This window comes from Heterostelium album (assembly GCF_000004825.1).
Source record: "Heterostelium album PN500 unplaced genomic scaffold PPL_scaffold1, whole genome shotgun sequence".
Classification (NCBI taxonomy): Eukaryota; Evosea; class Eumycetozoa; order Acytosteliales; family Acytosteliaceae; genus Heterostelium; species Heterostelium album.
Window position 1 is genome coordinate 1131467 of NW_008805063.1, and position 20599 is coordinate 1152065.

General features: G+C 32.5%; 12 protein-coding genes and 1 non-coding gene across 13 annotated transcripts; 9 read left to right on the plus strand and 4 right to left on the minus strand.

Annotated features, from left to right (window-relative positions):
* Positions 1–601: 601 nt before the first annotated feature.
* PPL_00499 (16S rRNA (cytosine(1402)-N(4))-methyltransferase) lies at positions 602–5643 on the plus strand (the record flags this gene model as incomplete). The annotated part of the gene is made up of 5 exons (XM_020571527.1): positions 602–641; positions 2092–3341; positions 3516–3824; positions 4391–5071; positions 5164–5643. 5 exons carry the CDS (start codon positions 602–604, stop codon positions 5641–5643), a joined length of 2760 nt encoding a protein of 919 aa, XP_020438801.1.
* Positions 5644–5988: 345 nt separating this feature from the next.
* PPL_00500 (uncharacterized protein) lies at positions 5989–6599 on the plus strand (the record flags this gene model as incomplete). The annotated part of the gene is made up of 2 exons (XM_020571528.1): positions 5989–6145; positions 6175–6599. 2 exons carry the CDS (start codon positions 5989–5991, stop codon positions 6597–6599), a joined length of 582 nt encoding a protein of 193 aa, XP_020438802.1.
* Positions 6600–6649: 50 nt separating this feature from the next.
* Positions 6650–7734, plus strand: PPL_00501 (uncharacterized protein; the record flags this gene model as incomplete). The annotated part of the gene is made up of 4 exons (XM_020571529.1): positions 6650–6763; positions 6907–6977; positions 7049–7108; positions 7686–7734. The coding sequence occupies 4 exons, from the start codon at positions 6650–6652 to the stop codon at positions 7732–7734; spliced, it is 294 nt and encodes a 97-aa protein (XP_020438803.1).
* A 56-nt stretch (positions 7735–7790) lies between these two features.
* PPL_00502 (uncharacterized protein) lies at positions 7791–8275 on the plus strand (the record flags this gene model as incomplete). Its single annotated transcript, XM_020571530.1, has 2 exons — positions 7791–7851; positions 7914–8275. The coding sequence occupies 2 exons, from the start codon at positions 7791–7793 to the stop codon at positions 8273–8275; spliced, it is 423 nt and encodes a 140-aa protein (XP_020438804.1).
* A 301-nt stretch (positions 8276–8576) lies between these two features.
* Positions 8577–8649, minus strand: PPL_00503. The gene has a single exon. It is a non-coding gene; the product is annotated as a tRNA-Ile (tRNA).
* Positions 8650–9395: 746 nt separating this feature from the next.
* Positions 9396–10133, plus strand: PPL_00504 (RCC1 domain-containing protein; the record flags this gene model as incomplete). Its single annotated transcript, XM_020571531.1, has 2 exons — positions 9396–10094; positions 10119–10133. 2 exons carry the CDS (start codon positions 9396–9398, stop codon positions 10131–10133), a joined length of 714 nt encoding a protein of 237 aa, XP_020438805.1.
* Positions 10134–10210: 77 nt separating this feature from the next.
* Positions 10211–11682, minus strand: PPL_00505 (uncharacterized protein; the record flags this gene model as incomplete). The annotated part of the gene is made up of 3 exons (XM_020571532.1): positions 10211–10354; positions 10449–11428; positions 11529–11682. The coding sequence occupies 3 exons, from the start codon at positions 11680–11682 to the stop codon at positions 10211–10213; spliced, it is 1278 nt and encodes a 425-aa protein (XP_020438806.1).
* An 837-nt stretch (positions 11683–12519) lies between these two features.
* PPL_00506 (uncharacterized protein) lies at positions 12520–13043 on the plus strand (the record flags this gene model as incomplete). Its single annotated transcript, XM_020571533.1, has 2 exons — positions 12520–12831; positions 12951–13043. 2 exons carry the CDS (start codon positions 12520–12522, stop codon positions 13041–13043), a joined length of 405 nt encoding a protein of 134 aa, XP_020438807.1.
* A 191-nt stretch (positions 13044–13234) lies between these two features.
* PPL_00507 (saposin domain-containing protein) lies at positions 13235–13831 on the minus strand (the record flags this gene model as incomplete). The annotated part of the gene is made up of 2 exons (XM_020571534.1): positions 13235–13291; positions 13523–13831. The coding sequence occupies 2 exons, from the start codon at positions 13829–13831 to the stop codon at positions 13235–13237; spliced, it is 366 nt and encodes a 121-aa protein (XP_020438808.1).
* Positions 13832–14569: 738 nt separating this feature from the next.
* On the plus strand, positions 14570–17264 carry PPL_00508 (uncharacterized protein; the record flags this gene model as incomplete). Its single annotated transcript, XM_020571535.1, has 4 exons — positions 14570–14693; positions 14763–14899; positions 14979–15121; positions 15215–17264. 4 exons carry the CDS (start codon positions 14570–14572, stop codon positions 17262–17264), a joined length of 2454 nt encoding a protein of 817 aa, XP_020438809.1.
* A 275-nt stretch (positions 17265–17539) lies between these two features.
* On the minus strand, positions 17540–18585 carry rab11C (Rab family GTPase; the record flags this gene model as incomplete). The annotated part of the gene is made up of 4 exons (XM_020571536.1): positions 17540–17703; positions 17793–18067; positions 18230–18425; positions 18549–18585. The coding sequence occupies 4 exons, from the start codon at positions 18583–18585 to the stop codon at positions 17540–17542; spliced, it is 672 nt and encodes a 223-aa protein (XP_020438810.1).
* A 267-nt stretch (positions 18586–18852) lies between these two features.
* PPL_00510 (uncharacterized protein) lies at positions 18853–20117 on the plus strand (the record flags this gene model as incomplete). The annotated part of the gene is made up of 4 exons (XM_020571537.1): positions 18853–18872; positions 19384–19802; positions 19916–20001; positions 20034–20117. 4 exons carry the CDS (start codon positions 18853–18855, stop codon positions 20115–20117), a joined length of 609 nt encoding a protein of 202 aa, XP_020438811.1.
* Positions 20118–20202: 85 nt separating this feature from the next.
* PPL_00511 (uncharacterized protein) lies at positions 20203–20427 on the plus strand (the record flags this gene model as incomplete). The annotated part of the gene is made up of 1 exon (XM_020571538.1): positions 20203–20427. The coding sequence occupies one exon, from the start codon at positions 20203–20205 to the stop codon at positions 20425–20427; it is 225 nt and encodes a 74-aa protein (XP_020438812.1).
* Positions 20428–20599: the final 172 nt, after the last annotated feature.

Genomic DNA, 20599 nt, shown 5'->3' on the forward strand with positions numbered 1-20599 from the left:
GTGTGTGACCAAGAAAAGAAGGAACATAACTCAATTGTTGTAAGAAGTTTGATGATGTTATTGCATTTGAAACCAATGCCAAACCTATTTGAGAAGTATTTACTGTTTGATGGTAGATTGTTATTATCTGATCAACTTGTTGCTTTGTTGATGTTATAGTGGACTATATACTCCCACAACCCACTAACATCATCATTGTCATCACCTACAATAACGATAATAAAAAAACCAGACACAGTTGTAATTCCTCTACTATGAATACAAACTAAACAACATCGAACGGCCAATAACCAACTCCATAAACAAACAACATCAAACTGTATTAATATTACAACACCAAAAAAAAAACATTTATAAAATATAAAAGATAAAAAAACTTGTTTGATTTCTCCAGCTCCACAAGAACTCTTGTGTTGTTAGTTTAATCATTTTTTGTTTCTCTCTCTATATATATATATATATATACATATTTATCTAAATATTCTCTCTCTCTCTCCTCTCATTATTCCAGCATTTCTACCTTTTTAAAAGTGAATTGCCCTTAAAGTATATGCAAACCTTTACTGTTCATTCATTTTCATCTCTAGCAAGTTGATGTGATATGATTCATGAAAGAAATATTTGTATATTCAAGAATCCAAGTATGTCGCCATCACTACACACATGTAAATTTAATTTTACAGTATAACAAGTAACCAAACCCACATGAAATACTCAACCATTCTCAAACACCACCCCACACCACAAACAAACACACACAACCCAACAAATCATAAATCAATTTTAATAAATGATTCTAAAATAAACTCAAATTTGTGAGGATCTCAGTGGAGTTGCGTTTAAAATTTTTTGTCAAAAATATCAGAGCAAAACTTATTAATTTCTACCAAAAAAAAAAAAAAAAATTATTTAAAATTAAATTAATTCTTTTAAACTTAAAAAAAATTGTTTTTTCAGCCAATCAAACACTATCCTTCCAAGTGCAGGGTAGCATGAGTTACTGTTATAAAAAAAAACATTTTTTTTTAATTTCAAATTTTATTAATTTGGACGACTTTAATCTTTTTGTTAATTTTTTTTTTTTGGTTTCTTTTTTAAAAAAAAAAAAAAAAAGAAAGGCAAAAATTGGGAATAGAGACCTTATTTTTTTTTTATTATCATTTGTTTTCATTATTCTTTCACTTATTCAATCAAGTTTTCCTAAACAACAAGATCTTTTCATTTTTTTTTTTTTTAATAATAATAGTAATAAATAGTAGTAATAGTCGCTAATAGAACAAATAATAACAGTAGTAGAAGTAAAAAAGTCAAACTCAAAAAATATTAATCTGTTGACATTTATTTGAAATTAGCTAGACTTTCAAAAAAAAAAAAATCAAAAAATCAAAAAAAAAAAAAAAAAATAGCATCAGGCAAAACAAAACAAAAAAAAAAAAATCAACCAAATCAAAATCATTCACTTGTGAACAACACCAATCAAATCCGCGCCACCACCACTTTCACTACCCGTCAGCCGAATACACTAATAATAGACATCTATAAGAAATAATAACTTCTCAAGACTTTGTTATCTATCTTTATATTTATAAGAAAATTAATAATTATTATTTGTTTTTATTTATTTCATTATCTTTATATCACTACAAATAACAATTAACAACACAACAAACTGGGATTAGAATAACAGACCATCCAGTCAGAAAAAAAAAAAAAAAAAAAAAAAAACAAACATCAATTTGAACTCAAAAAAATAGTGAACAGTAATTAATTAATTGGAACAAATGATATTTTATTATAGTTGTTTTCGATATTTTAAATAATACCACCCCCAAATGCTTCATCAATCGAAATCAAGAAAGAATTTTAACATTAATGTTCCCTTCAGTTTTTTAAGTCAACAAACAACAAATCCACCATCACCACCCACCAACAACATCACAAGAATATCCTTTAACAACAACAACCACCACAATAACCACGATGATGACAATGGCAGTGACAATGAAATTGAGAATGGGAACGATGATGACAACAACAACAGCAACAACAACAGCTTTAGCGACAACAATCTCGACAATGACTTTGTTGAAGCTGAAAACGATGTCGAGTCAGAGGATGGCACAATCGACCAAAATATATTCCAGCCCGAAATGCAACATTTCAGCAGTACTCGAACCAGTCGTAATGGTACCACTGCAGAGACTGCTGCTATGAAGCTGACATCCATTAGTAGTAGCAGTAGTAACACAACTTCTCCTATTTTCATTAATCAACAACAGCAACAACAACAACAACAACAACAAAGCAATAATAAGAAAAACAAAAACAATATTAATAATATTGAAGAGCATATACAACAACAACCAAAGAAATTAATTAAAATATCCAATTTCACTTATAATACAACATCCAATTCCATTGTTCAGTCACCACCACCACCAACCAATGCGTTATCATCATCAAACTCGTCGTCTTCTCTGATATCTCTACTGAATTCAGATGAATACAATAACCAAGCACCCAGCCGTTTTAAACTTTCACAATCAACACCATCACTTAAATCGGATAACTTTTCCAAGGGCACCTCCAGAGTGGCACCTAATTCAGGACCATCGAATTGGAAGAATACCGCACCACTGAGTAAGAGTAATGATGGTTTACTACCGGGTTTAATTCATCGACCAAACTCTCCAAACTCGAGTTCAACCTCAAGTTCACCTTCCATTTCACCATATAGTCAAACAATATCCACTCAACAACAACAACAACAACAACAAATGCAACAAATGCAACAACAGCTACAACAACAAGTGCAACAACAAATTCAACAACAACAACAACAACAATTTATGTCATCACCTCCATCAAACGAATCACTTGCAAGTCTATCACCGGATGGAGATGATTTGGAGTCGCCAGAGAGTCCACCACTGAATACATCGACCACGACAACCAGTAGCAACTCATCGTACAAAGCACCGAATGCAAAGAAAAGACGTGTTCCACGAGAATCGATTGTAAAGAAGGAGCCAATCAATGGTCCACCACCCAAAAAAGTATCGATAACGACATTCAAAGCAAAGAAGATGATTCCAGTCTCAGCGATAAAGATTGGATCGCATGTCAAAGACCCACTTTCAATTGTAAATATAACTCCTTTTCCAGCATATTTCATTCAGAACGGTAACATACCTTCGATAGAGTTGCAAATCTCTGGACACTTCACAAATGAGCTTGGAGAGCCTGGCACCGCTCAAAATCTTACAGTGTTGGCTTTACCAAAACGATCCGAGTTTTTTGATCTCAACCACAACATTGCCAACGTTGGTAACACCGGACTGGTTAATTTCTCGGGAATGTCTGCTCATCGTCTGCTCGACACCAAGGAACTGGTCATCGTTTTCTTTGTGCTCGACAAATCCGCTAGCACCCTGAAGCAGCTGCTATCCATTGAATCGACGCCAATCTTTTGTTACAACAACACCAAAGATATTCCACCTCCAAATATTATAAAGTTCGAATACGACGATCATCGATTCGATACGAACTTGGTTCGTGTTCAAATCAGTGCCGACCGTCTCAAGTGGGGATCCACCAATCTACTGACACTGTACGTCGTCAACAAGATCACCCGATTGATCAAACGAATCGTTTTCCAGAATGAAATGGAACAAGGTGGCAACCTGAAGCACAACGCTCACTTTGACCTCGAGAAGCAGCTCCTTGATGGCGAGCATCTCCTTTACACCGCCTACACCAAACGTACTGAGGTCGCCCAGATTGCCTCCAGACTGTTTCAAGAGTGGGTCAACCAAGATCCTGAAGTGAATCCACTGTCCTATCCCATTCCCACATATAATACTTGACGAAATATTTGAATTAATAATAATAATTATAATTATAATATAAAATGACAATAACCAATAACAATAATAATAATACAATATTTTTATTACTATCTGAAAATTTGTAATTATTTGAATGTTGTTTTTTTTTTTTATATCTCTATATGTTTATTATTGATCGACTGTATGTGTGTGTGTGTTGGTTGCGTGAGTGTTGTTAGTTATTTGCGTTTAGTTTGCTCTGCTGGCATCGTCACATTGGTATGACCTATGACGAAAAACCCTTTGGAAAAATAATTAATTAATTTAAAATAAAAGTTTAAAATTATCAAAAAAATGGATCGATTTTTGTGGTGTTGATGGATCAACAACTGATCAACATCACAGAACTACAAAAAAAAAGCATAACTTTTTTTAGTTTTTTTTTTAAATATCTTTTTTTAAGTTTTTGGGGATAGCTTTTACGTAAAATCATGTGGTCAAGGAATATTAGACCCGGATCATCCACCCTGTGCGATTCAAAAAGTAAAATCTCAAACCTTCAGCTCTTCCAAAGGTTATTTTCAACGAAATTAACCTCTTCCACTCAACCACAAAAACAACCAAAACAAAAACAATCATCTGAAACCAATAACAACAATAATATCGCATCATCAACAGCGACAACAGCCACAACAAATATAATATCAAGTGATATATCGAATAACAATGGCTATGATATTTTCAAGTTGGGAAATGATCACGATAAACTATTTAACATTCACAAACCTGTTTTGTTTAGAGAGGTAATCGATAGACTTCGTTTGAAACCAGGATCTTGTTATATTGATTGTACATTTGGTTTGGGTGGTCATACAACAGGAATACTCGATCGTCAACCCGATTGCTATGTCATTGCATTCGACAGAGATCCACACGTCTTTGAACTTACTAAGCATCTGAGGCAGAAATATAAAGATCGTCTCATTACAATACATGGAGAGTTCAGTCGAATGAGCTCATTGCTTGCAGAGAATGGACTTAGCGATCTACCTATCGATGGTATCTTATTTGATTTTGGTGTGTCTTCATTGCAATTGGATGATCCAGAGCGTGGATTCTCTTTTCGTAAGGATCTATATGGTCCGTTAGACATGAGAATGAACAAAGACGACAGTTCTACACTGTCGGCATTCGATATTGTCAATACTTTTTCAATTAAACGACTTCGAGATATAATGTATTTTGTAAGTAAAGATTGTTGTTACAACGCTAAACCATTGTTTATTGATAGAAATTAACATATTTTTGTTTATTTTTGTAACTCTAATAATAAAAGTATGGAGAAGAAAGACACACCAAAAAGATAGCAGAGGAAATAGTGTTGAGAAGATCGATAGAGCCTATTAGAACAACCAATGAATTGGTTGCTATTATAGAGAAATGTATACCATATCCAGCAGCAAACAAGTCGATATCGAGAATATTTAGAGCACTTAGAATGTATGTAAATAGCGAGACACAGGAAGTCAAGAAAGGTTTATTAGAGGCAGAAAAGGTATTACAACCGAATGGTGAGTTGGTAGCGATCTCATTTCATTCTATTGAAGATAGAATCGTAAAGAAATTCTTTCAGAGCAGGAAGAATCAATCATTTGTATTTCCTGATGGCGACGATCCTGTGTATGCTGCACCCGACGAACTAGAATGGAACCCAAGATCAAAACCAGCCATTCTCAGAAGTGCTCAACGTACAAAATCAAAACCATTAGCGAACATTCAGGACCAGGACCAACAAGATGATCTAGATTTTAATTAAATAAATTTTATTTAAAAATAATAATGTTTTTTTTCATTGCAACATTTTTTTTATAATACTTTGAAACTCTTTCTTTTCTTTTTTTTTTTTTTTTTTTGTAAATCATAATACACTTTATAACTGAGAAATATAAAATAATGTAATAATAATATTCTCTATTTGAATTATTCTTTTATCATTACTTGATTAAATAGTTTAATACTTGTTTACAACATTAGTTACTTTCATTCATAATATAAATCTATAAATAGTGAATGATTGATATACAATGACTTCATTCGACAAACAACAATCAATCAAATATTAAATATTTATATTAATAGCTGTTAATAAAATAAAATAACAATGCCATTCCCATTAGTAGCAAGAAAGAACTTGAAGGAGAAGGAACCAGCTTTGGTCAAGTACTCAAAGGAAATCGCTGAATTAGTTGGTCAAGAATGGGAATATCAATTTGATTTAGATGGTTTCTCAAACTATTTGGAAGGAAAGACATTCTCTTGTTACTCCAAAGATTCTTATACTCTCAAGTGGAGGCACTCCGTGATGCATTAAAACAATTCTTGACAGGTGAGAATCCTACATTCAGAAAGGAAGCACTCTTGGATGCAGTCTCTACCAAGAAGGTCATTGTCACTGTCGCCACTGATGAAGCTAACAAATACGAATACTACCTTCTCAGATTCGATGCCGTTGTCATGACCATCCTCTTCAAGTGTCCAGTCAACTCACCAAACTCATCACATTTTAAAATCAATGAATCACTTCCAGGTGCAGGGGGATATCCATTCTCCATTGCTTTGGAAATGACCAGACTCCAACCAAGATTCGATACATACCTGGCCAATCTATCAAAGGCAACCAGACAATCATGGTCGTTGATGGAACCAGCTGTTGCATTGCAGCTATTCCAAATATATGCCGACCACCAAAAATCATTCCAGGAATGTATTTAGATGCATTGGAGAAGACCTCTGGAAATATTATCAACCGTGTCAAATATGAAATGGTCAAGGAGGCATTCGCAGAGAAAGTACCAAAAGCCACACTTACATTCGTTTGGAAGAACACTCAAACCAGTTGTGATTGTATTTATGAATATGTCAACGGTGGATTGGTTGTATCTCTGAGATACCAAGGTTTTTGCAATGTCTCAAGAGATTATGACTTTGAAAGAGATATTTAAAGCCAAATCTTTTATCATCATCGGTATTAAAAATAATAAAACTCGATTAAATACTTGAAGAATTTGATTTTTTTTAGGAACTAAAGAACTTCACTTGTAATCCAATCTTTAGAAATAATAATAATAAAACAGAAAGGGGGTTCATCCAGTAACCGGAAATTACAGATTAGTATAATCTTAGGTTGTTGAGAGCGCTATCTAATATATTATTTAAAATAGAATCTCTAGGTTTGGTGATAAATCAATTAATAATAAATACACTGGACTTTTTTTTACAAAGTAAGTAAATCTAACAGATTGAAGTAACAGTAGATCGCTGCTGGCTTTGGCTCTGATGCTAGATGATAGTTAGGTGGAGCTAATGGTATTGATCAAACTCTTAATCATCTTTCTCTTGGTAATGTTTTGCAACCATTTTTTTTTTTTTTTTTTTAAAAAAAAGATTTTTTGACTCATGATCAGTCAACAATTGCAAGTATTGATATTAACCTGCTAGTTCGTGTTTTATAGTAAATATACATTCTCACACAGGCCGTGAGAAATAGCCAATAAAATATTATTATTGTTTATAGTTATTATTCATTAATAAGTTGAGTAGTATTAGGAATGTAACGATAATATCACTTTTTCAAAATTCAAATTATTTTTCTTTTTTAAAAATTCAACGGCTATTCAAAAAACGAACGATCAATTTTACTATTCAAAGTTCTTACACTAACTCAGAATAGGTACGATTAATTTATATTAATAAACAATAAAAAAGTTCTTACACTAACTTAAAATAGTCGTTAATTTATCTGAGTTGAATAATTAATAAATACACAGTCTGATCAATCTTTTTTTATTCTATATATAGAATATCTATTAAGGATATACCTCAATCTCCCGGGGAGGATATCATTTAATTATATTTATATACTATCTTTATATGTTTTAAAATTACATCATTACTATGACTGAAATGACTGTTACTCTAGAAAGAATTTTCGATGGCGATAATAGACTACGCAAAACTCAAGAATGTCAGTGGTCTGACACTCAAGGCTCTCGCTGTTATGGCAAATAAGAGACTGTATCCTTACAGTTTTGGGAATTTGGAAAAAAAAGAAATCGCAGCCGTGGATGAAAAACCTAGTCATTGAATATGAACGCCTTAAGAATGAATATCAAATGTTGAACATGAAATATGAATCATCAGAAGGTATCATCAGAGCACCCAATACAACTGTTGAAACTCAATCAAGTTTCATTGACAACTTAAAACGTCAGTCAACAATTCATCAACACCCAACACCTCGTATCAATTCCCTTACGAGTGATAGTTCATCAAATCACAATGACGATGAAAACAACAATCGTCAGTCTTCATTATTAATTATTCAACAGTCTTTTAATAAATATGCAGTTGATCAGACTGTGTATTTATTAATTATTCAACTCAAATAAATAAACGACTATTCTAAGTTAGTGTAAGAACTTTTTTATTGTTTATTAATATAAATTAATCGTACCTATTCTAAGTTAGTAAGGGATGATGTTCCCATTGATTTGGCAGATGGAGTAATTAAGCCACTTCGAATTCTAAGCGGGTGCTTGTGTAAACCTATGATAAGCCTGCTAGTTACTGTCGGTGTCAAATTCATGGGGTCCAAGATAGTATTGAGGGTTTGCAAATTGACCGGCTTGGCCAAAGAGAATTTGACAAACATTGAAGGCCGCATGCGGTATTAGAAACTTTAAAAGAGCTTGCTCGATGCAGGGATCGAACCTGCGACCGTGGCGTTATTAGCACCACGCTCTGCCGACTGAGCTAATCGAGCTTTGATGCTGAAATATCTTTCTTTTCTGCCTTTATTTGCCTTTTTTTTCAAAAAAAAAAAAAAAAAAGAAAGATTAAAAAGCTAATCCAGCTGATGTTGATTTTAATTTTTCGTTCTTATTTCTAACCTTAAACAACACTTATTTTTATTATTTCTCTATCCTATATTAAAGATTTTGATTTTTCATTTTATTTAAATGTTCATCAAAAGTGCAATCAAACAAAGTAATATCTTTCACAAATATTACAGTACAACAAACTTGTATTCTTTTGGATGTTCTAATGATGGAAAGCTTGGAAATGGTAGAATTGAAGGGTATGAGGCATATCCATTTAAAATAGACATTGATAAAAACACTATAAAGCAACTTGCTTGTGGTCACTATCATAGCATGTTTATAAATAAAGGTATAATTTCAATATAGATCCAAACCTGAATCAATCTTTATTAATCTAATTAACCGTTTTTAATGAATAGAATCAACTTTATTTACTTGGGGATGGACATCTTTTGTTGGTGGAGAGAAAAACAAAAAAGAAACCAACTATAAATCACTGGAACCAACTGCAATCCATGATATCAAAGCAAACTATGTAGCGGGTGGAAGAAGACATACGCTAATTGCTGCTAACGATGGTAGCTTGTACTCGTTCGGTGTAAATTCAGAGAGTCAATTGGGTTTGGGTGATCGTGAACATAGAACTACGCCTACTTTGGTTAAACAGCTACAAGGAAACAATGTTACAATGGTTGCAGCTGGTTGGGGACATTCATTGGCACTGACAGACAATGGTGCTATCTATGGCTGGGGATGGACAAACGATGGTCAACTCGGTTCTATTTCAAATGAAAAAGATAAACCCGTTCCACTACCAAAGGAAATATCGATGGAACAACCCGAGTTCTCTGGTAATATTGTTGGTATCTATGCTGGCTCTGACTATTCAATGTCATTGACCAGAGACGGTCGTTTGATATCCTGGGGAAGTGGTGAGTTTGGTCAGCTGGGTCATGGAGATTGTCAACATAGCAACACGCCCACAGCGATCAATGGATTCGAAGCGATTCGTTTTGTATCATGTGGGTTCTCACATACTATGATCATCGATAGTAAAGGTGATCTTTATACATTCGGATGGAATGGCAGTGGTCAGCTTGGATTGGGTGACAAGTCAAATAGAAGTGTACCGACACTGGTCGATCCAATGTTGTTTTGTGGGGAGAAACTAAAGATGGTGGCAGCGGGTAGAGCTCACTCCGTGGCACTAACAGAATCCGGTCGTTTATTCACATGGGGAAGTGGGTCAAAAGGAAAGCTTGGCAATGGTGATACCTCCAATGAACTATTGGTACCAACACAACTGTACGACATTGACGAAAATCAAATTGAAACACCAAAAGTTGTAAATATAGCCACTGGATTCGATCATACTTTAATACAAACTGTATGATTAATTAAATAAATAAAGAAATCGATTATTTAAATAATTCTTTACTTTTTCTATCTTTTTTTAGCAATATATTTTTATTTTTAAATGATTTCAAAGTTTACTTTTAAAGTTTAAAGAGGAGTAGTATTGTTATATGAATGTCTAGTATAGACTTTCTTTCTTCCAACGGTTGCTTCTCCCTTTGGACCATAACCTTCGACGATACTTCTCTTTTGTAAACTTCTGAAACGATCTTCTAGTGGATTAAAGTGAACCTATATAATAAGAAAGATAACAAGAAAATGTTGATTAATATCTATTGATCAACTTGTTGAATATATATATTGTGTTGACTATGGATTATCTTACATTTGAAAGATTCTTTAATGATTTTGGTAGTTCATCTGTTAATAAAACTGGTTCGGTTTCCAAAGTGACATTGTATCTTCCTATCTTCTTGGTCTTTGTATTTCTGTCGTCGTGAAGCTTCTTTCTGTTCTCTAAACGCTTGTTGACGTGTTCCTCGTGCTTCTCTATAACATCTACCATTCCAGATGACTTTTCAATGTGTTTCGACTGTTTCTTCTTGAGTTGATTTGCAACTTGCTTACGAATGTTCTCTGCGTTTCTCAAACGTGCATTCTTTTGTTTTCTTGTAACTCTTTCTTGCAAAGCATTGATCTGTGCAATATTTAAACTCTTTTCTTCACTGTCACTGTCACTGTCACTTTCCTCTTGCTCCTCTTCCTCTAATGCTGCTGCTTTTTGTTTCTTTTCATCTTCCAACTCTTCATCATTGTCATCACCTTGAATCTCCAATCTCTTTGTAACTCTATTAACGTATCTCTGTGCAGTCAATTCAACCTTTATAGCATCGGCCAACACCTCTTGATGCTGTGCTTTATCGGGGTTGTATGACATACCTGGCTTTGGAAGCTCGAGTGATTTCATGTTGGCGACGAGTGGCTTGTGAGTTGGCACCTTGAATGTCTGCTTCTTAACCTCATCCTTTACGAATTGCGAAACCTCGCTATACTGAGCATTGTCATCGTGATCCCAAATCGATTGATCGTCGGCAGCTGCTTTTCTCTTTTTCAGATTCTTCTTCTTCTTCAAATCGTCATCCAAAAAGTCATCGTCGTCACTCTCCTCCTGTTGTTGTGTCACCTGTTTAATCTTCTTCTTGAGAATCAATCTGTCTGGTTCAATTGGCTTGCTGCCAGCGTTTGTCTTTGAGATTGGTAAGACATTCTCATTACCACGTAATATTCTATCTGCAAAAGTAGTTCTATTTCTTGCTTCTTGTTTCTTTGCTTCTTTTTTCGATAATAATTTGATATCATTATTTGCTACATAAAAAAGGATCAATACATTTTAGTTATTTATTCTGCTATGCATAACAGCTGACAAAAAAAAACTCAACATTATAACAAACATATATAAACATACGTTTCTTTGTAACAGTGAATAATTGACTATCATCTAATTGATCAACAGGTTTTCCAAATTTAAGTTCATTTATAATCTCTGACTCTCTCTTTTCACTATAGGTAGAAGCAACCTCTACTCTAGTTCTTTGTTTCTTATTCTTTTTATGTACCATATTGTTATTGTTATTGTTGTATTAATATATATATATAGATTGTAAATATTAATCAATCAATTAATTTTAAAAAATTTTATTTTTATTTTTTATTTTTGTTTTAATAAAAACGAACGAATTGAAATTAATTTAATTTTTTAATAAATTTTTTTTTAAAAATCATTCAAACGTTACACATTGATCACAACGATCATTAATGGATTAATCATAGTAAGTATCTAGATGTCCAACCAACCAAAATAATAAAATAACAAAGTAAAAAAAAAAAAAAAAAAAATAGAAAAGAAAAGAAAAATATTCTTTTACTGAAAAAAAAAAAAAAAAATCCCTCTAAAATTAAATTTAGATATTATTTTATTTTTGAAAAGTAAACTTTAATATCTGTTATATGACATCCTATAAAACTAGGAATTATATACCATTGAATGTGCCCATACAACTTTGTATTAAAAGTTGAAAAAAAATAAATATTTGAAAAGTTGATAATTGTGAGTGTGGGGTCACATTAAAAATTTTCATACCTTGTTTTATTTCATTTTTTTTTAATTTTTTTAATTTTTTTAAATTGCTCACATCAAATTAGGTATTTTAATTCTGCTTTACAACATTTTATTTGTAAATTATTATTTTATTATTTTTATCTATCGATCTATTTGATCATAAAGAAAATCGGATTTTCAATTTTATTTATAAAAGAGTTTCAATATTTTATTTTATATACATATATATTTATTTTTTTAAACAGATTATAATCACAAACAGTTTAGTTAGATAGTTAGTTAGTTAGTTAGTTAGTAGTTTTTAGTTAATATATAGATAGATAAATAGAGAAAAAAAATGGCTTGGTTCGAAGGTACAGAGATTAAGGTTAGATTAGTCTACTTTTTATGTCTTCTTTTATTGATCATGGCAGTGGTGTCTGCCATCTCTACATTCCTCATCGGTATCATTATCTGTATTGCTACAGTATTGGTTGCTATTTGTGGTGCTGTGGGTGCAAGATTCAATAGTCACAAGTTGTTGTGGTGGTTCATGATGGGTCTCGTTGTTTTGATTGGTCTCTCGATTGTCTCAATCATTTGGGAGCTCATTAAATCAAAAGGTTTCAGTGGTTGGATGATTAAAGATCTTATTTTAATTGTTTTTTACGTATGTTCAATTCAACTCAACCACTAAAAGTTATTATAATCTTACTAATCAATCATTCTATTAAAACAAATCATAATAATGTTTTTTTTATTTTTATTTTATTTTTTGAAATTTCATAGGGTACCGGAATTTTCCTTGCATTCACTTTGAGAGGTAGATCATTCAGATACAATCCAGTTGTTGGTCAAAATGCAAACTTCCAAAAACTATAATATAATAATAATATAATATAATATAATAATAATAATAATTAAAACAATAACTTTAAAACATTCACTATCATTTCATTTTTTTTTTCTTTTGTTTAAACAAAACATAAAGTCATAAATAACATTGTTATATATTTATTTGTAACAAATTGTCTTCAATTATTCATTCTAAAAGGAAAAGAGAAATAGATACTTTATTGAACTAAAATTGATTTAATTTCATTCATTACAATATCTATTTGTTTGTAACACTTTAAATAATAATATGTTTTAAATATCAAAAAAGAATGTTAGTTATCTTTTGATTATATGTGTGTTGTTGTTTGATTCCAACTTACTTTTGATTTTTCAATATCGTTGTTCTCAAATTGTTTACAATTGGATTTGATTTTGTTGATTTTGTTGTGGATGGTTTCAAGATTGGATGTGATTCGGTTGTTGATGATCTGCTTGTTTGAGGCGTTGTTGGAAGATGAACACACCATTAGCTCACGACAAATTACGTTGGAACTTGTACCGTTGAGAATCTGATGGATGACAGAGTCACCAGAGCTATTCAAAATGGCAGAGCACTCATAGGAGTACGATGGAATGGAACGGCAAATACGATCGATAGCATTGTAGATATCACTGTAGGTCAGGTTATCGGTTTGTGCCATCTCTGATAGCTCATCGATCGACAACTGACACAGATCACAATCGACAGCCGATGCATTTGTCGATTTGGCAACAAAGAGAGTCAGCACCAAAAGCAAGAACACGGTGATAGGGAGTATTGTTATTTTTGTCATCTTTATCTTTAGATTATATTGTAATAAAAATTATTATTATTATTTCAGCGAAAAAAAAAAAAAACAAATACTCGATTACAATCAAAAGAAATCCACCATCCAATTTATAGATGATGGCATGACAAAGATATCATTAATAAATTTCATGAGAGAAAATTAATTAAATATTATTGAGCAATTTTTTTGTTTTTTTTTCAGGTTTTCGAAAGTTCCACCAAGGATATTTTGCCGATTTTAGTAAAGAAAATGTAAACGTCTGCATTTTTCAACCTTTACGATAAAGCCTCGCAAGACTATTTTTTCGATGATTACCACTACAATTTGGTTCAATAATCGCCACTGTTTTATATTTAATCTTTTTTGGGCCAAAATTACCAAAACTTCATCACTCGAAACTTAAAGTAAATTTTCATTTTTGTAAGATTAAAATGAAAATTATCTGTATCGGGGGTTGAGGGATAAAAAATTGTTGTGAGAAAAATGTATATTATTGCGCCTTTTTCTTTAAAAAAATTTTTTCACCCTTTTTTTTTTTTTTTTTTTTTTAATCATTTTTTGAATGTTCAATACTTCGAAATTATTAAACGGTTTATTTTTTAAAAATAATCCTATGTTGAATAATCTAGATAAATTTTCAAGGAAGAAATAGATAGATTTCAACAATTTGTCATTATTCATTGTTAATTACAAATATTTTATAAAGTTAAAGATTATAGATCATAGATTATAGATTAAAAAATGTTCTTTTCACAGATTGTCTTGGCCAAGAGAGGTCCTCTTGCCAAGATTTGGCTTGCCGGTCATTGGGATAAGAAGCTAACAAAAAAGAATATCTTTAAGACTAATATTCCTAAATCAATCAGTAAGCATCATCAAATCATTCAATCAATACAATGCACCTGTTAACTGAAACACATGTATTATAATTTAGGATATATTATAAATCCACATCTTCCGATGGCTCTTCGTATGACATCACATCTTTTGCTTGGTGTCGTTCGTATTTTCTCGAAAAAAGTTAAATTCCTCTTGGATGACTGTGGTGATGCCGTAGCCAGATTCAAAGGTGTATGTAAATCATAATCAATTTGTAAAACTTTAAAGTCAATAATCATCTGGATGTCACTAATATAACGATTACTCAAAGACTACGAAAATAGCAACACCAGGTATTACATTGACAGTTGCAGAGGAAGAAGAAGATCCACAAACTTTAGCTGCAACATCGAAACCAATCAATATAGCTCAACAGATCGATGATTATCTTCGTGGTGTTGATAGAATCGAAGAGTATGCAAAATAACTATCTATATTGTTGTAAAATGATCATTATTAGATCTAGTACTAACTCTTATCATTTCCATCAAATTTAACTATATTTAGCTTGGTTATTGATAGATTTTTTGAATCAAAGAATTTCCAACAACTCTACATCGATACAATGAAGTCAGCTGCTGCACCATATACACCAGCTGGTAAAGGAAAACAACAGCAACAATCATCAACAGTGTCTGGAGATCAACCACCAACTACTCCAGGACAAGATTTGATACAGAGTGAAGATGAAAGTGGTACTCCTTCACATCTCGATGTGCTTAAACAACAACGTCTAGATAGAGACATTGAAGATGAGCTGAATAGAATGGAGGCAAGACGTCAGGAGGATGTTGATGATGAGATGGTATTGCCTGGACAACCACCCAAGGGTCAAGAAGATTCGTTCATTGGCTACAAAGAATGGATGGAGAACTATCATGCCGACGAGATGATTATAAGAGGTGCACAGCGTCCCTCCATTCAGATCACACCACAGCGACCAAGTCTGCCAGGTGGTAGCGAAGAGCAAAAGAAAAAGTTTGGTACCGAACTCTCAATCGATGAGGAATTCCCACCACCCTCTCCAGAGTCACCGTATCGCGCACCAAAAGAGATGTCTGGCTATGACCAGGAGCTACTCATTCAACTACCAACTACAGAGATCACCGGTGAATTCGATCCAAATCAATTCTACCAAGCCGAGGAAGTCGATAAGCTTTTGGAGCCAGCAAATGAGTTTGTAGAGTTTGACAAGGATATGTTCCCAACAGCTGATGAACCCGATGTCAACGCTGGAATGGAGATTGAAACACACGCTGGAATGGAGTTTGACTACGGTGGAGGTGAAATGCCCGACACTGAACCACAACCACAAGAAGATATTACAAAGGCAGCATTGAGCGAAGAGGAAAAGCAACACACAACAGACTCTGAGGCCAACACACAAAGAAAAGTACTGCCTGTCATTCCATTGGTTGGACCAAGTGAAAAGGAAAAAGAAAAAGAAAAAAAAGAAAAGAAAAAAACTCCTTCCGTTCGTAGATACCGACACAATGTGTTTAGTGAAGCGGAAATCAACAAACTGAAAAACCATGCCAATCTTTTATTGGCACCACACACATCACTGCCAACCTCAAACAATGAATTCAAAGTCGCCACCAACACAAGCGTGATGCCAGGACCAAAATACTCGTTGCTCTTGCCAATCAGAAGAAAGATGAATCTAAAGATTGTCAACTACTTTAGAGATATCTTCCAGCATAAATATACCGATGTCTTGTCAGCGGAAGACATTAACCAGCTCAACTACATCAAAGCAAACAAGATACATCACTCACTGAAGGAATACGCCGGTCAGGGTGTGGAATTCGACAGCCGAATGAAGGAGGGACTCGGTATCCCAGCTGATGCCGACTTTGAAAACGTCTCATTAAAGGAACAAATCATTCAAAAGAACGTAACCTCACACATTGAAGACTCAAGACACATCACACCAAACAAGAGAAGAAAATTCGATTTGGATATCACCGTCGAGGAAGAAGAGAGTTTGCTGGCCGATTTGGAAAAGGAGTTGGATCAACTGGCAATGAAACCGGCTCTGCCGTCGGTGGGTGAAGAAATTCAAGACTACAAACAGCAACCGGGCAGTCCAATCGGTGGAGAGACTCATGGAATCGACACTCACGATATGTTTAACTATGATGACTATCAGGGTGGTGGTGATTATCCGCAGGACGATGATCTGGCCAATGCCGGACTCAGTCCAATTCCACATCAACAGCAAGAGGCAGACGACAGTCTTTACAAAACTCCGCAATCAACAAAGAAAACACCAGGACCCGGTACTTGGACGCCAAGAACAGCCACAATGCACAACGTTCTCAATTCATATTTTTCCACCAGCAAATCAACAACCATTCAATTCAATTCACTCGTTTCTGACAAACAAACAAGAGTCGCCGTCGCAGGAACTTTTTATGAACTGCTTGTACTCAAAACAAAAGGACTGGTGCAAGTTCAACAAGATGAATCCTATGGTGATATTTTAATTACAAAGACAGAGCAATTCCATCAAACTAAAACTTGGGCTAAAACTGTCGAGGGTAGTTTAGAATAATAAAATAATAAAAATTTGTAATATATATTTAAAAAAATATAAATAATTTTCTTTTTATATCACTATTAATCACTATCTATCTTAATATATAATATATATATATATGTTGCTATAATTTTATTATATATAATTCCAAATCCAATTATTTACTGGATTATTGTTAGATTATAAATTTTATTTGGTTTTTTTTTTTTTTTTTTTTTTGATATTATGATTTACTATAGTACTACTTGTTTGATTTTGGTTGTTTTTTTCGATTGAATAAAAAAGTTAATTTAGCAACAACCCTTCTTTTTCTCTTGATGAGTGGAGGTTGTTGATGATACAGGTGTCTCGGCTAATGGTGTAATCTTATGTCCACTTGATGTCGATGGTTTCAACCATTCCTGTCCATCATCCATAACTACTTGTTTCTTTTGTCCGAAATGATGATAAATATCTATATTCAAGTCAAATAACAAACATTTAGTTAGTTAATATTTACTAATAAGTGTGCTTAGTTAGCTAGATAGATCCTTAATCACAAACCTGTAAGTAAACGTTCAAATGCTAGATTTACATTTGAGGAATTCAAAGCAGATGTCTCTAAAAATGAAATTTTATGTGATTGAGCAAAAGATTGTGCCTCTTGAGTGGAGACCTCTCTTGCAGAGTCTAAATCGGACTTGTTTCCGACCATCATGATCAAGATGTCTGGATCTGCCATCTCTCTCAATTCGTTTAGCCATCTAGTTACATTCTTGAAACTAACTTTAGATGTTATATCATATACAATCATTGCACCAACTGCTCCACGATAATAACTATTAAATAATAGTAAAATAATAACAACGATAAAATATAATTAATATAAACAATTTGATTTTAATCTTGATCTTAATCTTTATCTTTATCTTTATTCTCTAGCGCACTCTCCCTCTTTCTCTTTCTTTTTATCTTTATCTTTATAATAAATAAATACATACCCGCTTGTTACAGCTCTAAAACGCTCTTGACCAGCAGTATCCCAACATTGAGCAGTAATTACTTTATTTTCAATTTCAATTGACTTTGTACCGAAATCTACACCGATGGTAGCTTTGGTTTTCTCTGTAAATTCATTTCGAGTAAATCTATTTAACAAATTGGATTTTCCTACTGCTGAATCTCCGATAATAACAACTAACGATAAGAAGATGATGATGATGATGATAGAAATCAATGTCAATACACTATATACTTTTCTGCTACACAACCAATAAAACTAGTTGACGACTATCTATATATATATCTTTAAAAACATACTCTTGAATAAATAATCATTATCCTCTTCTTGAACCATTTTTATATCTATATCTATATCTATAAATTATTATTATATATATCTACTAATTAATTATATATTGTGAAAAAAAAATTTAAATAAAAATTAATTTAAATTTAAATAAAACTTTGGAGAAAAAGATAGAAAAAAAAAAAAAAACACTATGTTATTAATACAAATAATATAAATATATTTAGATTGGTTGTGATGTTGGCACTTATGTTTAATAATTATAAATAAATAAATTAAAATAGTACCAAAGTATTTATTTTAATTAAAAAAAAAATGAACAAATTTTGTACGATGTAATTTGAGAGAAAAGAAAAAAAAAAAACCCAAAAATTCACTCAAAAAAGGTGGTTTTCACACTCGGTGAGTGTGATCAACTAAAAATATTGTTTTAAAATGAGCAAAAGCACAGACCTGGTCAATCTAATTAGGTTACATACTTATTCACAAAAGGGCATTTTCTTCTTTGAATAAATTTTCGAAAATAAAAACATCTAAAAAATATTGAGAAACTAGCTATTAAATAGAACTTGTAACACTTGAATAAATAATGTTGTTTTGCTCACTTATTAGTAGTAAAGAACTTATTATTTGATTACAATTTATTTGATTTGAACATCTTTGTTTTTTTTTTTTTCTTTTTTTTTTTTTGCCAAGAATGTGTGTGAACTTAAGTTGGTGAATGAAATCATATGAAATAATCTAAATCTTCAAACATTGATTATCATTTGTCTTTTTTTTGCATTTTATTTTATTTTGTTTTGTTTTATTTACTTTTATTTACATTAAATATATATATATTTATAGATTGATAGATAGAGACAGCACAATGAAGATAGGTAACTTTACATTGACTGCTTATACTTTATATATGGGTATTTCATTGCTTGGAAGATCACCTTTGGAATTCTATACAAAGAAGGTCATCGAAGAAGGCAATAGAATATCACAGCCACTTCCAGATGAAAGAAAGAAATATTTTAGAGAGAGATCGAAGGAATTGGGATACAATAGAGTCAACTTTGATCAATGGGATCTTATGATGACCGACGGTGACTTTATGTGCTTTGGTGATGAGGAGGCTGCAATCTCGCTGATCCCATTCGACTGGCCACTCACAAGAGATCGCTCCAAACAATCTATCATCGAAACATTCGCACCCGTAAAGAAAACCTATAGAAACGATACATCGATCGTAGATAAAATTACATTTAATGATATAGATAGTAAGTATATTTTTTAAGTGTTTATAAACTTTTCAATTATAATAATAATAATAATAATAGCTAACTATTCATCATTCTTTTTAAACAATCCAATAACATAACTCATTAATTAGATGATCCTGAGTTGAGAACACAATTGATTGAATCATATGGAATCGTACCGATAACAAAGGAGGAGGAAGATGCCAACATTGAGATTGTAAATACAACGGTAGTTCAACATCCATCGAGAGATTTGATCGTGTCGAATTGCAAGGTGTTCCTGGCTACTTTTGTACCGTTGCTGGTTGTCTCAAAGGTGTTGATACCTCATAAGCTGCCAGTGTCGTTGATCCACCTCGCTATTCCTTTCGCAGCGGTCGAGCTCAACCACTACACCAAAGACAAAGAGCAGTGCGAGATGATCTATCGACAGGTCTACGCCAATAGCGGTGCCACACCTCTGATCTCCTACAAACGTTACCTCAAAGCACAAATGCATCTCGAGAGAATCAAAAAGATCTACAAGAGAACCGGTGATTCCATCGGTTATCCTTGGAAGACCGATAAAATTAATATCATTGATAGAATTTTAAAAGAAAATAATATTTCAACAACTGAATTCGAACAAAATGAACAAAAATAATAATAATAATTTATAAGTAATAATTAAATCACTTTTTTTTTTTTCGTTTGAAAAATAAATAAAATATATATTGTAATTAACTTAAATTAAATTTAAATTTAAATTATTTTCTTAGTTTTTTTTTAGCTGTTAAATTTTGATTAAATTTAAATCACATTTTTAAAAAAGTTTT